Source organism: Dipodomys merriami, unplaced genomic scaffold, assembly GCF_024711535.1.
Source record: "Dipodomys merriami isolate MVZ:Mamm:240054 unplaced genomic scaffold, mDipMer1.0.p SCAF_345, whole genome shotgun sequence".
Lineage (NCBI taxonomy): Eukaryota > Metazoa > Chordata > Mammalia > Rodentia > Heteromyidae > Dipodomys > Dipodomys merriami.
This window is the reverse complement of record NW_027204993.1, coordinates 730,423-745,000: the sequence shown is the minus strand read 5'-3', so window position 1 is coordinate 745,000 and position 14,578 is coordinate 730,423. Positions and strand designations below refer to the sequence as shown.

The window sequence follows — 14,578 nt, the reverse complement described above, 5'->3', positions numbered from 1 at the left end:
CATTTGCTTAATACCTTAAACAACATAGCTGAAGACTAAGCACTCAATGTGTAGCACCTTAGCTGACACAGATGAAGGTTAAGTACTCAGTTCCTAGTATCTTAGATAACATAGATGAGACGAAGTACTCAGTGCGTAGCACCTTAGATGACATAGGGGAAGAGTCAGTACTCAGTACCTAGTACCTTAGGTGACACAGACATCTCCTATGACGTAAAATGTCTCTGAACGTCTTCTTCCTGCGGTGCTTGTGACAGGTGTGGTGTTTGCTGTCATGAGGGAGTCTGGGTACTTGTCTGGGGCCATGGCCATGGCTGTGGACTGTGGCTGTAATTGTGGCCTGTGGATGTGTCTGTGTTTGTCTGTGGGCTGTGTCTGTCTGTCTGTGTCTGTGTCCAGGTCTGTGTCTGTGGCCATGTCCCGTGTCCGTGTCTATGGGCTGTGTCTGTTTCTGTGTTTGTGTCCCATGTCTGCGTTGTGTCTGTGGCCTGTGTGTGTGCCCATGGGCTGTTTCCGTGTCTGTTTCTGTGTCCTGTGTCTGTGTCTTGTGTCCGTGTCTGTGGGCTGTCTGTTTCTGTGTCTGTGTTCGTGTCCTGTGTCTGTGTTGTGTCTGTGTTGTGTGTGTGTCCCTGTCTGTGTTGTGTGTGTGTCTGTGTCTGTGTTGTGTGTGTGTCCGTGTCTGTGTTGTGTGTGTGTCCATGTCTGTGTTGTGTGTCCGTGTCTGTGTTGTGTGTCTGTGTTCCTGTCTGTGTTGTGTGTGTCTGTGTCTGTGTTGTGTGTGTCTGTGTCTGTGTTGTGTGTGTGTCTGTGTTGTGTGCGTCCGTGTCTGTGTTGTGTGTGTGTCCATGTCTGTGTTGTGTCTGTGTCTGTGTTGTGTGCGTCTGTGTCTGTGTTGTGTGTGTGTGTCTGTGTCTGTGTTGTCTGTGGCCTGTGTCTGTGTCCATGGGCTGTTTCCATGTCTGTGTCTGTGGCCTGGGTCAGTGTCTGTGTCCGTGTCCTGTGGGCTGTGTCTCTGTGTGTGTGTGTGTCTGTGTCCGTGTCCTGTGTCGGTGTGTGTGTGTCTTGTGTCTGTGTCTGTATCTGTGGCCTGTGTCTGTGTGTGTGTCTGTGGGCTGTGTCTGTGCCAGTGTCTGTGTCCTGTTCTGTGTCCTGTGTCTGTGTCCATGTCTGTGTCTGTTTCTGTGTCCCATGTCTGTATCTGTGTTGTGTCTGTGGGCTGTGTCTGTGTCCTGTGTCTGTGTCCCATGTCTGTATCTGTGTTGTGTCTGTGTCCGTGTCTGTGGGCTGTGTGTGTCCTGTGTGTGTGTGTCCGAGTCTATGTTCATGTCCTCTGTCTGTGCGCTGTGTGTGTCTGTGGGTTGTGTCTGTGTCTATGGGCTGTGTGTGTGTCTGTAGGCTGTGTGTGTGTGTCTGTGGGTTGTGTCTGTGGGCTGTGTGTGTGTGTCTGTGTCTATGTCTGTGTCCTGTGTGTGTGTGTCTGTGGGCTGTGTGGGTCTGTGTGTGTGTGTCTGAGCTGTGTGTGTGTTTGTGTCCTGTGTCCCATGTCTGTATATGTCTGTGTGTGTGTCTGTGGGCTGTGTGTGTGTCCGTGTTTGTGTGTGTCCGTGTCTGTGGGCTGTGTCTGTGTGTCTGTGTGTGTGTCTGTGTGTCTGTGGGCTGTGTGTGTGTCTGTGTGTCTGTGGGCTGTGTGTGTGTCTGTGTGTCTGTGGGCTGTGTGTGTGTCTGTGTGTCTGTGGGCTGTGTGTCCCCCCGGCGGTACCCGGATGCAGTGCGGCAGGTAGTTGAACACGGTGGCCTTGAGCGCGCAGGTCTCTCCGCGCATGGCGGCGTAGGGCAGCGTGAGCTCGAGGAAGAAGGGCTGGAAGGCGCGCAGCGAGGCGGGCGGCGAGAGGCCGAGGCCGGCGTCCGGGGACAGGCACAGGGCCGAGGCCTTCCACTCCGTGATGGTGTCGGGCACCGTCACCTCCACGTCAGCCACGCCCGAGGCGCTGGGGGCGGGAGGCGGGTGAGGACAGGGGGGTGCCCATCGGGGGTCCCCCCACCCCACCCCCGCCCCTCAGCAGGCTGAGAGCCGAGGCCCAGAGCAGAAGGAGTGCAGGGATGGCGTCCAGGCCCCGAGCTCAAACCCCAAGATTGGCAAGAAGCAAAGAGGAGGAGGATGAAGTCGAGGAAGAGGAGGTGGGGGGGGGGGGAGAAGAGGGAAGAGGAGGGGAACAAAAACAGGAGAAGGAAGAGGACATGAGGAGGAGGGGGAGGGGGAGGGAGAGGACATGAGGAGGAGGGGGAGGGGGAGGACATGAGGAGGAGGAGGGGGAGGGGGAGGACATGAGGAGGAGGGGGAGGGGGAGGGAGAGGAGGAAGAAGAAAAGCAGGGGAGAGGAGGAGTGGAAGGAGGGGAAGAAGAGGGGAGGAGGAGGGGGAAGAGAGGAGGAGGGAGGGAGAGAAAGAGGGGAGGAGGAGGAGGGAAGAGGAGGGTAGGAGGAGGGCAGGGGGAGGAGGGGGAGGGGAGGAGGAGGGCAGGGGGAGGGCAGGGGGAGGAGGGGGAGGGTAGGGGGAGGAGGAGGGTAGGAGGAGGGCAGGGGAGGGTAGGAGGAGGGCAGGGGGAGGAGGAGGGCAGGAGGAGGGGGAGGGGAGGAGGAAGGTAGGGGGAGGAGGGGGAGGGGAGGAGGGGAGGAGGAGGGGGAGGAAGGTAGGGGGAGGGGAGGAGGGGGGCAGGGTAGGAGGGGGAGGGGGGAAGGGGAGGAGGAGGAGGTGGAGGGGAGGGGGAGGAGGAGGGCAGGGGGAGGAGGAGGTCAGGGGGAGGAGGGGAGGGTAGGGGAGGAGGAGGGTAGGAGGAGGAGGGCAGGGAGAGGAGGGGGAGGGGAGGAGGAGGGCGGGGGAAGAGGGGGGCAGGGGAGGAGGGGAGGGGGGAGGGGAGGAGGGGAGGAGGAGGAGGGGGATGGAGGAGGGGGAGGAGGAGGGGAGGAGGGGAGGAGGAGGGGGAGGGTAGGGGAGGAGGGCAGGGGGAGGAGGGAGAGGGGAGGAGGGGGAGGGGGAGGGGAGGAGGAGGGGAGTGGGAGGAGAGGAGGGGGAGGGGGGAGGGTGCGGGTGGCCGGCGGTGGGGAGCACTCACTCCATCCGCTGCAGCTCCCAGATCCACGTGTCGGGGAAGTACTTGCGCACGGGCGTGGGGGGCGCGGCGGGCCCGCTGGCCCTGTCCACCTGCATACTGCCCACCTGCAAGGAGCGCTCGTGCCCGCTGCCGCGGTACATGAGGGCCGCGGGCTCTGCGGAGGGAGGGAGGGAGGGAGGGAGGGGGAGAGAAGGAGGGAGGGAGGGTATGACACACGCACTCTGTGTGTGTGTGTGTGTGTGTGACACACTCTGGGCCTTCCACTCCTGTTTTTTCACTCAAAGCTGGCCCTCTGCCACGTGAGCCACGCCTCTGACTTTTATTTGGTCTTCGTTTTGGCTGGCTAATGGGAGGTGAGAATTTCTTGGGTTTGCTGCCCGGGCTGGTTTTGAACCCCGATCCTCAGATCTCAGCCTCCCCGTGAGCAGCTGGGATGGCAGGCGTGGGCCAGGGCACCTAGCCACGCGAGCGCTTTCAAGGTGCAGGGTTTCTGTTTCTGTTTTGTATTTGGTCGAATCAGATTCCTCATAAATGATTTTCAAGAATAGTTTTGGGGCCAGAAATAGGACTCGAACTCAGGACCTGAGGAGTCTCATTTTGCTCAAGGCTGGCGCTCTACCCCTTGAGCCACAGCACCATTTCCAGTTTTCTAGTGGTTTATTGGAGATCAGAGTCTCACGGACTTTCCTGCCTGGGCTGGCTCTGAACTGCGATCCTCAGATCTCAGCCTCCTGAGTGGCTGGGATGGCAGGCGGGAGCTACAGCACCCGCCTCATGTTTTTACATCACATTTTATCTTTAAAATTATTTGATCGGAGTGTTTTAGGCAATAATTAATTTTCTTACCCGCATATCTTGAATATTGCACTTCGTACTGTGGAGGCTGGGCGCACACTTTGGGTTTATGAATCTTGGAGTTGGTGAACACCTTTAAGCCCATGTCCTGCAAAGGAAATGGAACAGCTGATGAATGCACTTTGCATGCTAAAGTGTGCTTTGCTTAATATGAAATGTGTGTGTGTGTGTGTGTGTGTGTGTGTGTGTGTGTGTGTGCACGTGCACCTTGAACTCAAGCCCTGGATGCTTTGTTTTTCTTCTCAAGGCGGGTGCTCTACCACATAAGTCACAGCTCCCGTGGATGGCTTTTTGGTGTCTCAGTGGAGATCAGAGTCTCTTAGACTTTCCTGCCTGGCCTGGCTTTGGACCATGATCCTCAGATCTCAGCCTCCTGAGGTGGCTGGGATGACACTTTTTCTGTATTACTTTCTGTAAGCGGGATCAGTATAGATCACCCAGGAGGCTGAACGTTTCCCAGCCTTGATTTCCTGGGTAGCTCTATTAGTTACTGCCCGTGTGAAATTCATCAACTCCAATCTTCAATTCCAATTTCCAATCACTAAGGAAATAACCTTCCACCTGTGAAATATATGTAGATATAGAAATACATCTAGCTATGTGTTTACCCATGTCTATGTATATATATATAAATACATAAACATATATTTATATACAAGTTAATATCTGTCTACCTGTGTATCTATTTAGATATATGTATCTATTTCTACTTATGTATATATCTATCTATAAATACACATAATCTATGTATAAATACACATAAGTATATATCTATAAATATATACAAATCTATAGAGATAAATATCTGCTTATATACATATAAATTTATCTATATACATATTATATATATAACATATTACGTCATATTTATATATTTATATATTTATATATTTATATATTTATATATAAATATATTTATATAATAAGTTGCATACTATATAATACAACTGTAAAAGTTACGCATGAATAGATCTCTAAACATATACATATCTAGAGATAGGTAAATACCTGCCAACATTTACCCATATACATGTTATATGTTACATACTCTTATACGACATATATGTATAACTTGCATAATAGATAATAGGAGTACAACAATTACACATAAGTATATATATATAAATTTTTCCTGGCCTCCAACCTTGGTCCTCGGACTCCAGCCTCCGAGGAGCTAGGATTGGGGACGTGAGCCTCAGTGTGTTCTGGGAGGGAGGTGCGGGGGGGGGGGCCTACCTTCAGGAACATGTACATGTCCTTTTCGTCTGAGTTGGAGACCGGGGAGTAGAGGATTCCGTGGATGTACACGTTCTGGTGGTCCACGCACTCGCCCGTGTCCTCCCCGTGCGGGGCCAGCCCTTCGGGGAAGCCGGTAAGATCCTTCACGGGCAGCAGATTGTACACCTGCCGGGGAGGCGCGCACAATCGTGTGTGTGTGTGTGTGTGTGTGTGTGTGTACGTATCTGTCTGTCCATCTCTGCCCCTGCCTGCCTGCCATCCATCCATCCATCCATCCATCCATCCATCTCTTTGTCTGTCTGTCTGTTTGCCTATCTCCTTCCCTGCCATCTACGCATGTATGTTTGTCTGTCTGTATTTATCTGTGTCTGTATATCTATGTGTTTGTGTATCTCTGCCTGCCATTTATCTATGTATCTGTCTGTCTGTCTGTCTGTGCCTATCTCTCCCTGCCATCTACGCATGTATGTTTGGATGTATGCATCTGTCTGTCTGTGTCTGTCCATCTCTGCCTCTGCCTGCTATCTGTCTGTCTGTCTGTCTGCCTGCCTCTCTCTCCCTGCCATTTACACCTGTGTGTGTGTGTCTGTCTGTCTCTCCCTGCCATCTATGTGTGCATGTTTGTCTGACTGTCTGTCTGTCTGCCTGCCTCTCTCTCCCTGCCATCTACGCCTATGTGTCTATCTGTCTGTATCTGTTTGTCGGTCTGTGTCTGTCTATCTGTCTGTGTCTATCTGTCTATATCTGTGTCTGGCTGTCTGTATCTGTATCTGTGTCTGTCTGTCTATCTGTTTGTATCTGTGTCTTTTTGTCTGTGTCTATCTGTCTGTATCTGTGTCTGTCTGTCTGTGTCTGTCTGTATCTGTGTCTGTCTGTCTGTGTCTGTCTCCATCTGTCTGTCTGTGTCTCTGTCTGTCTGTATCTGTGTCTGTCTGTCTGTCTCTGTGTCTGTCTATCTGCTTGTATCTGTGTCTGTCTGTCTGTGCCTATCTGTCTGTGTCTGTCTGTCTGTCTGGGGGCACTCACGGTGCGGGCGGACAGCTCGGCCTCGGGTTTCAGGAGCAGCACGCTCTGGTCCACGGCGCGCAGGGCGCACAGGGCCTGGCGTGCGGAGGACACGCGCAGGCGCGTGCGCGCGCCCGGGGGGCTCTGCGCGGGCTCGAAGCTCAGCTCCGCCTGCGGGGGGGGGGCGAGGGGGGCGGTCACCCCGGGCCCCCCGTCCCCCTCCCCGTCCCCCCCTCCCCGTCCCCCCCCCGTCCCTCCTCCCCCCCGTCCCCCCCCCCCCCGTCCCGGGCCGCACCAGGTTGGGCAGGCAGGACTCGATCTCGTACTTGGCGGCGTCGCCCACCGTCTCGCCGTCGGGCAGCACGCTGAAGAGCAGCAGGCGCGTGGCGGGCGCCAGCTGGGGGCCCGCGGGCAGCGAAATCGAGATCTGGCCCCGCACTGCGGGAGGGCGGGAGGGGCTGAGGCGGGCTGGGGCGGGAGGGCGGGAGCGGGAGCGGGAGAGGGGCTGAGGCGGGCTGGGGCGGGAGGGCGGGAGCGGGGAGCGGGAGAGGGGCTGGGGCGGGCTGAGGCGGGCTGGGGCGGGAGGGGCGGGAGGGGCGGGCTGAGGCGGGCTGAGGCGGGCTGAGGCGGGCTGGGGCGGGCTGAGGCGGGAGGGGCGGGCTGAGGCGGGAGGGGCGGGCTGAGGCGGGCTGAGGCGGGCTGGGGCGGGCTGAGGCGGGCTGAGGCGGGAGGGGCGGGAGGGGCGGGAGGGGCGGGCTGAGGCGGGCTGAGGCGGGCTGGGGCGGGAGGGGCGGGAGGGGCGGGAGGGGCGGGCTGGGGCGGGAGGGGCGGGAGGGGCGGGCTGAGGCGGGAGGGGCGGGAGGGGCGGGAGGGGCGGGCTGGGGCGGGCTGGGGCGGGAGGGGCGGGAGGGGCGGGCTGAGGCGGGCAGGGGCGGGAGGGGCGGGCAGGGGCGGGCTGAGGCGGGCTGGGGCGGGCTGGGGCGGGAGGGGCGGGCAGGGGCGGGCTGAGGCGGGCTGAGGCGGGAGGGGCGGGAGGGGCGGGCTGGGGCGGGCTGAGGCGGGCTGAGGCGGGAGGGGCGGGAGGGGCGGGCTGGGGCGGGCTGAGGCGGGAGGGGCGGGCTGGGGCGGGCTGGGGCGGGCTGAGGCGGGCTGGGGCGGGCTGGGGCGGGCAGGGGCGGGCTGAGGCGGGCTGAGGCGGGAGGGGCGGGAGGGGCGGGCTGGGGCGGGCTGGGGCGGGCTGGGGCGGGCAGGGGCGGGCTGAGGCGGGCTGAGGCGGGAGGGGCGGGAGGGGCGGGCTGGGGCGGGCTGAGGCGGGAGGGGCGGGCTGGGGCGGGCTGGGGCGGGCTGGGGCGGGCTGGGGCGGGCTGGGGCGGGAGGGGCGGGAGGGGCGGGCTGGGGCGGGCTGGGGCGGGCTGAGGCGGGAGGGGCGGGCTGGGGCGGGCTGGGGCGGGCTGAGGCGGGCTGGGGCGGGCTGGGGCGGGCTGGGGCGGGCTGAGGCGGGCGGGGCGGGCTGGGGCGGGCTGGGGCGGGGCATCCCCCGGGCACTCACGGTCCTCCTCCCCCGCCACCGCCCGCGTCTGCAGCCCGGTCCACAGGATGCTGCCCTTCGCCATGACCTGGGGGCAAAGGGACCGGAGGTGGCGCCGCGGATTCGAACCCGGGTCCTCGCGCGCGCCGGGCAGCGCGCCCTCCCGCTGGGCCACACGCGCGCGCGGCGGCTCACCAGGTAGTAGAAGACCAGCTCGCTGAGCTGGGGCAGGAGCTCGCGGCTGAGGACGTAGTGCGCCTGCGCCAGGTGCTCCTGGTGGCAGGGCAGCCGGCCCGGCGCCGGCTCCAGGCGCACGTAGCTCTCGCTCCGGGAGAACACGGGGCGCGCCGTGTGCTGCGCGTCGACGTGCTCCTCGCTCAGCCAGCGGTAGCTGCCGTAGCAGGGGCGGTGGTCCTGGTGCTTCACCTAGGGTGGAGGGAGACTCAGATACAGCCATAGATGACACACGGACACGTAGGGTGGATGATGTCTGCCATCCGTCACCTAGAGACACACACCATCCATCACCTAGAGACACACACCATCCATCACCTAGAGACACACACCATCCATCACCTAGAGACACACACCATCCATCACCTAGAGACACACATCATCCATCACCTAGAGACACACACCATCCATCATTATAGATCACACACTATATAACTCATATACCATAGATCATATACGATATAATACATTACACATTTTATAGAATAGATATTTATATATTATGTATGTTACTGTTTACTATGCATTTACAGTATATAGCGTATGTATTCTATATGCTGTACAATAGTATATAATAGATCATGTGAAATAGATCATGTAATTTATGAATATGTAATAAAATGATAGTATATATGATCTGATATCATATACTATATAAATGATAGAATAATATAATAAATGTCTACCGTATATAGTGTTGTATATATACTATGTTAATATAATAAGTATATACAATATATGGTATGTAATATATAATGTATACTGTATGACATATGATATGTCACCTGCCATATATAATATATAATACAATATACCATCTTATATTATGTACATAATATGGTATAATAATATATTTAATATATAATATGGAATATCTTATATAACATAGCATATATATCATGGACTAGATGATATATTTTATATAATTATTAATTACATTTACAGATTATATGATATGTTATATTTCTTTACAGATTGTAAGATTTCAAAGCAGGCCTGTGATCTCCCTGTTACCCCTCTACTGGTAGCTAGGCTTTGTAGTAGTAAAGGAGACGACCCCCGATTAGGTCTGTCTGTATCAATCGCAGGTATGATTTGCCTCTTCACTGTACACTGTCCTAGGCTGGGAATTTATGTATCTGAAGAACATAAAAGCAGGCCTTCATTGGCTCAGTAGTTGGCTCTAAAGTTCTTTGGCTGCTTTACCTGTGTAGATAAAGACACTGAAATCACCCTGAAAGAGTAATTAATGTCTAGAAATTGAGAAGCATGCTTTAGAAAAGAGTGCTCTCCGCACCTCCCTCCCTCCTCTCTCTCTCTCTCTCTCTCTCTCACCCCCTCTCTCTTCCCCCCCCCCTCATCCTGTATTGGGGCTTGAACTCTGGGCCTGGGCACTGTCTCTGAGGTTTTTTCACTCAAGGCTGGTGCTCAAGCACTTGAGCCACACCTCCACTTCCACCATGTTTTTTTGCTGGTTAATTGGAGATAAGAGTGACAAACTTTACTGTTCAGGCTAGCTTTCAATTGTGATGCTCTCATTTGGCTTTTTGCTCAAGGCTGGTGCTCTACCATTTGAGCCAGAGCTCCATTTCTGGCGTTTTGCTGGTTAAGGGGAGATAAGACTCTCCCAGACTTTTCTTCCGGGGCTGGCTTTGAACCATGATCCTCCCATCTCAGCCTCCTGAGTGGCTAGGATAACAGGAATGAGCCACTAGCACCCGGCTGAAACAGGATTTTAATCACAACAATGAATGACTTCCTTTTTATAAACGTATTAGACCACAAATTGGTTCTAATTTCTATTTTCTTCTCTATATGGAGCTCAACACAAGTTGTAAATTTCATATCTTTCAGAGTGCCACTTGGGTAAGAAATCTTCAAGCCTATTTCTTTCCAAACGGGGTAACAGTAAGAGAATTTCCCATAATTCTCCTGATGTCAGTGGAGAACAGTAAGGGAATTTCCCATCATGCCCGTGGTGTTGATGGAGAGCTTACCGTTACAGTGAGGGAATTTCCCATCATGCCCATGGTGTGGATGGAGAGCTTACCGATACAGTGAGGGAATTTCCCATCATGCTCGTGGTGTTGATGGAGAGCTTACCATTACAGTGAGGGAATTTCCCATCATGCTCGTGGTGTTGATGGAGAGCTTGTTACAGTGAGGGAATTTCCCATCATGCTCGTGGTGTGGATGGAGAGCTTGTTACAGTGAGGGAATTTCCCATCATGCCCGTGTGTTGATGGAGAGCTTACCGTTACAGTGAGGGAATTTCCCATCATGCTCGTGGTGTCGATGGAGAACTTAACTGTTACAGTGAGGGAATTTCCCATCATGCCCGTGGTGTCTATGGCGAGCTTACCATTACAGTGAGGGAATTTCCCATCATGCTCGTGGTGTGGATGGAGAGCTTACCGTTACAGTGAGGGGGTTTCCCATCATGCTCGTGGTGTGGATGGAGAGCTTGTTACAGTGAGGGAATTTCCCATCATGCCCGTGTGTTGATGGAGAGCTTGTTACAGTGAGGGGATTTCCCATCATGCTCGTAGTGTGGATGGAGAGCTTACCATTACAGTGAGGGAATTTCCCATCATGCCCGTGGTGTGGATGGAGAGCTTACCGATACAGTGAGGGACTTTCCCATCATGCTCATGGTATCTATGGAGAGCTTACTGTTACAGTGAGGGAATTTCCCATCAGGCCCGTGTGTTGATGGAGAGCTTGTTACAGTGAGGGAATTTCCCATCATGCTCGTGGTGTTGATGGAGAGCTTACCGATACAGTGAGGGAATTTCCCATCATGCTCGTGGTGTTGATGGAGAGCTTACCGATACAGTGAGGGAATTTCCCATCATGCTCGTGGTGTGGATGGAGAGCTTACCATTACAGTGAGGGAATTTCCCATCATGCTCATGGTGTTGATGGAGAGCTTGTTACAGTGAGGGAATTTCCCATCATGCTCATGGTGTGGATGGAGAGCTTGTTACAGTGAGGGAATTTCCCATCATGCTCGTGGTGTGGATGGAGAGCTTACCGATACAGTGAGGGACTTTCCCGTCATGCCCGTGGTGTTGATGGAGAACTGAACCAGGCCCTGCTCGTCCGTGGTGGCGTTGGACTGGTGCTTGGCTTCATTCGCAGTGATGAAGACGATCTTGTTGGGCATCGGGACCCCTTTGCCGTCCGTTAAGCGCACCTGCAGGTTCAAGGCCACGGATCAGTCCCAGACACACTAGCTGGTCGGCCCCAAACTCCTTCATTCCTTCACCCCTCCATCAGACGCCTCCAAAGCGCCAGGCTCTGGAGATGCAGCAGTGAGCATCATTCAGCGCTCAGCTCAGTGCTGAGACCCTAGATAGAAAGCACAGAGATCCTTGCATCATAAATCCCAGGAAGAAAGGCCAGCATTTCATTCAAGATGATTGGAGCCACACCTTCTGGACATTTTGGGGACACTGTGTGTGAAAGATCACCCTTGGAAAAATATGGCCCCACAGAGTAACACAGTCATGGAGGATGTTAACCCATGAATCCAATGTATTTGATCCTCAAACACTGATTTTCTTTTTTAGGGGGGGAGTTGGTAGTTGGGCTTGAACCCCCTTTCTTGCTTAGCTTTTTCTGCTCAGAGCTGGGTGCTTTACAACTTGAGCCACACCTCGACTTCTGGCTTTTTGCTAGTCAATCAGAAATAAAAGAGCCTATTAGATGTTTCTGCCCAGGCTGGCTTCGAACTGGGATCCTCATATCTGAGCCTCCTGGGAAGCTAGGATGAAAGGTATGAGCCATGGTTGCCCAGCAAACTTGCTTTATTTTAAATTGACATTGTAGATTGTATATATTTGTAGAGTAATGATCAGATGTAATGATCAGATATTGGCAACTGATGTATCTATCACTGGTGACATAAGTCATTTCTTTTCTCTTTGCTTTCTTCCTCTTTTTTTGGTCCTAGTGGTTTGTACTCAGGGCCTGGGTGCTGTCCCTGAACTTTTGTGCTCAAGGCTGGTGCTTTACCACTTGAGCCACAAGCTCCACTTCTGACTTTTATTAGTTAATTGGAGATAAGAGTCTTAAGGACTTTCCTGATTGGGCTGGTTCTCGAATGATTCTCAGATCTCAGCCTCCTGAGTAGCTGGGATTACAGGATTTTCTGAGAATATACCAATCACGGTAAAAGATTTGTTTTAGTAGATTGGTGAGAACATTCATGATTTTGAGATCTGGGAACTTCTAAATAGTATTTTGTCTCTGTGTTTACTGTTTTTCTTTTATTGTATACTTATTGAGCTGGTGCTGCTGGTTCACATCTGTAATCTGAGCTACTCAGAAGGCTGAGATCTGAGGATCAAGGTTCGAAGCTAGCCAGGGCAGACAATTCTATGAAACTCTCATCTCCAATTAACCAGAAAAAAGCCACAAATGGAGGTGTGGCTCAAGTGGTAGAGTGCCAGCTTTGAGCAAAAAAGCTAAGTAAGGGGGTAAGGCCTTGAGTTTAAGTCCCAATAATGGCAGTTTAAAAAACCCCAAACACACACATATATAGTTATTATAGGAAAGTATTATACACATAAGGTTTATGGAAGAAATCCTAGGGCAACAGCGTATTTAATAGTTTAAAGCGTGGAACCATTTCCTATACAAATGTAAAATGACCCGATCTATTATTAGGTGGCTTTCGACTTTTGGATCTATGAACCGACCCTGGATGGGACCGCAGGCCTCTGGTGATTGGACCTGCCCAGACCCCGTGCATCACGTGACTTGCTAACCACACACCTGCGCGAAGAAGGGGATCCCGGGTCTGAAGTGTGAGTCTGCTCTGACAAAGGAGACTTTGGTGATGGTTCTTGTGATTGAGCTCGATGCTTTGCCCTTTAATTCCACGCCTGAAAACAACAAAGAAATAGGCCATTTAAAAAACAGATTCACTTGAACTATATGGATACTATATATTACTTATGTGTACTTATTGTTATTGGAGACGCAGTTAATGCAGTTTGTTATTACATTCTTTTTGTACATACTGAATACTATCATAGAATATTATACAATCATAGATTATATAATGTATATATTATATAAACGTATTTATATAGAATTATACATTATATTTTTATAATTACAAAGTATTACATATGAGACTTTACATATAATGTATATTTTATATCGTATTTTACAATTAATGTAATTATCTAATATATAGTATGCATTTGTATATTTTATATATAACATTACATACAAATATATATATTTCTATATAAATATATATAATTTATATAATATACACATATGTAACTATATTGCTTGTAATAAAATTATATACATTGTATATTACACATATATTACTATGTAATAGTACATATTACATATATTACACATTTATGTGTAATATAATTATATACATTATATATATATAATATGCTATATTATATATAGTTATAATACATTAATTATACAATATATTATATACTTGAATATGTACTTAATATATTTAATTATGTAATATATATCTTATTATATATAAAATATAATATGTAAATAAAATATAATATGTAAATATATATGATTATGTGGAATTATGTATTATTATAGTTATATAATGATTATATATAGGCATATAGTTATAATATAGCTAAATGATATTATAGTTATATATTATGGTTTTATATGTAGTTATATATTGTTATGTTATATTTATTATATTCATATCTTATATATAACATTTTAAACATTATGTATTATATAGTGTTGAATTATATATAATTATTTTGTACTATATAAAATATAGTATAAGCTGAATCATATATACATATACTGTCTGTTTATAATAATGTATGATAGTGATATATATTATGTATGTTTTTATGCTAGTACTGGGGCTGGAACTTAGGTCCTTGCATTCTTGCTTGGCCATTCTTGCTCAAGGCTGCCATTCTACCCTTCAGCCACAGTTTCACTTCCAGCTTTTGGCTGGTTCCTGGGAGGTAAGTGTCTCATGGATTCTTCCTGCCTAGGCTGGCTTTGAACTAGCATTCTCAGCCTGGGAGCGGCTGGGATGATACGCGAGAGCCCGTAGTATCTGCAGTGGCTGAGGAAATCCGCCAGTGCCCACCGTCTTAGTCTCCCATACCCATGTGGCCCTCAGACCTGTGCCTTCTTCTTGGATCTTGGCCTCGGCTTGCAGTCTCATTTCGTACTCTTGTCTCTTCAGCTGGAAGCCTTTGGTTTTCACCAGCTGGGTGAAGCAGCCGTTGCTGTTTAGCTTTAGAAGAGAGAAAAATGCAATACCAAACCATAATGCATGCTGAATGGTCACGCTGGGCAGCTCAGTCAGTCTGGGAGGACTTCTTTGGACAAATAATGCTAGCCCTTCCCCTCTCCCTCCCCTCCCTCCCCTTTCCTCCCTCTCTCCTTCCTCCCTTTCTCTCCCCCTCTCTCTCCCCTCTTCCCCCACCTCCTCAGGGCCCAGATTCTATTCTTGAACCTTTTTGCTCAAGACTGGCACTCTACCACCTGAGCCACAGCTCCACTTCTGGCTGTTTTGGCTGCTTAATTGGACACAAGAGTCTCACAGACTTGGCTGCCTGGGCTGGCTTTGAACC

General features: G+C 51.2%; 1 protein-coding gene across 1 annotated transcript in view; it reads right to left on the bottom strand.

Moving 5' to 3' along the window:
- Positions 1 to 14,578, bottom strand: part of LOC138803651 (alpha-2-macroglobulin-like) — a 42,302-nt gene that overhangs the window by 14,298 nt on the left and 13,426 nt on the right. Inside the window, exons 9-19 of the mRNA XM_069987696.1 lie at positions 14,124 to 14,238; positions 12,753 to 12,862; positions 11,008 to 11,169; positions 7,935 to 8,165; positions 7,761 to 7,827; positions 6,507 to 6,649; positions 6,233 to 6,382; positions 5,204 to 5,371; positions 3,959 to 4,055; positions 3,113 to 3,266; positions 1,760 to 1,988 (exon numbers count right to left, since the gene is read on the bottom strand). Of these exons, the coding sequence (XP_069843797.1) occupies positions 1,760 to 1,988; positions 3,113 to 3,266; positions 3,959 to 4,055; positions 5,204 to 5,371; positions 6,233 to 6,382; positions 6,507 to 6,649; positions 7,761 to 7,827; positions 7,935 to 8,165; positions 11,008 to 11,169; positions 12,753 to 12,862; positions 14,124 to 14,238 (1,626 nt within the window). The remainder of the gene's footprint in view (positions 1 to 1,759; positions 1,989 to 3,112; positions 3,267 to 3,958; positions 4,056 to 5,203; positions 5,372 to 6,232; positions 6,383 to 6,506; positions 6,650 to 7,760; positions 7,828 to 7,934; positions 8,166 to 11,007; positions 11,170 to 12,752; positions 12,863 to 14,123; positions 14,239 to 14,578) is intronic.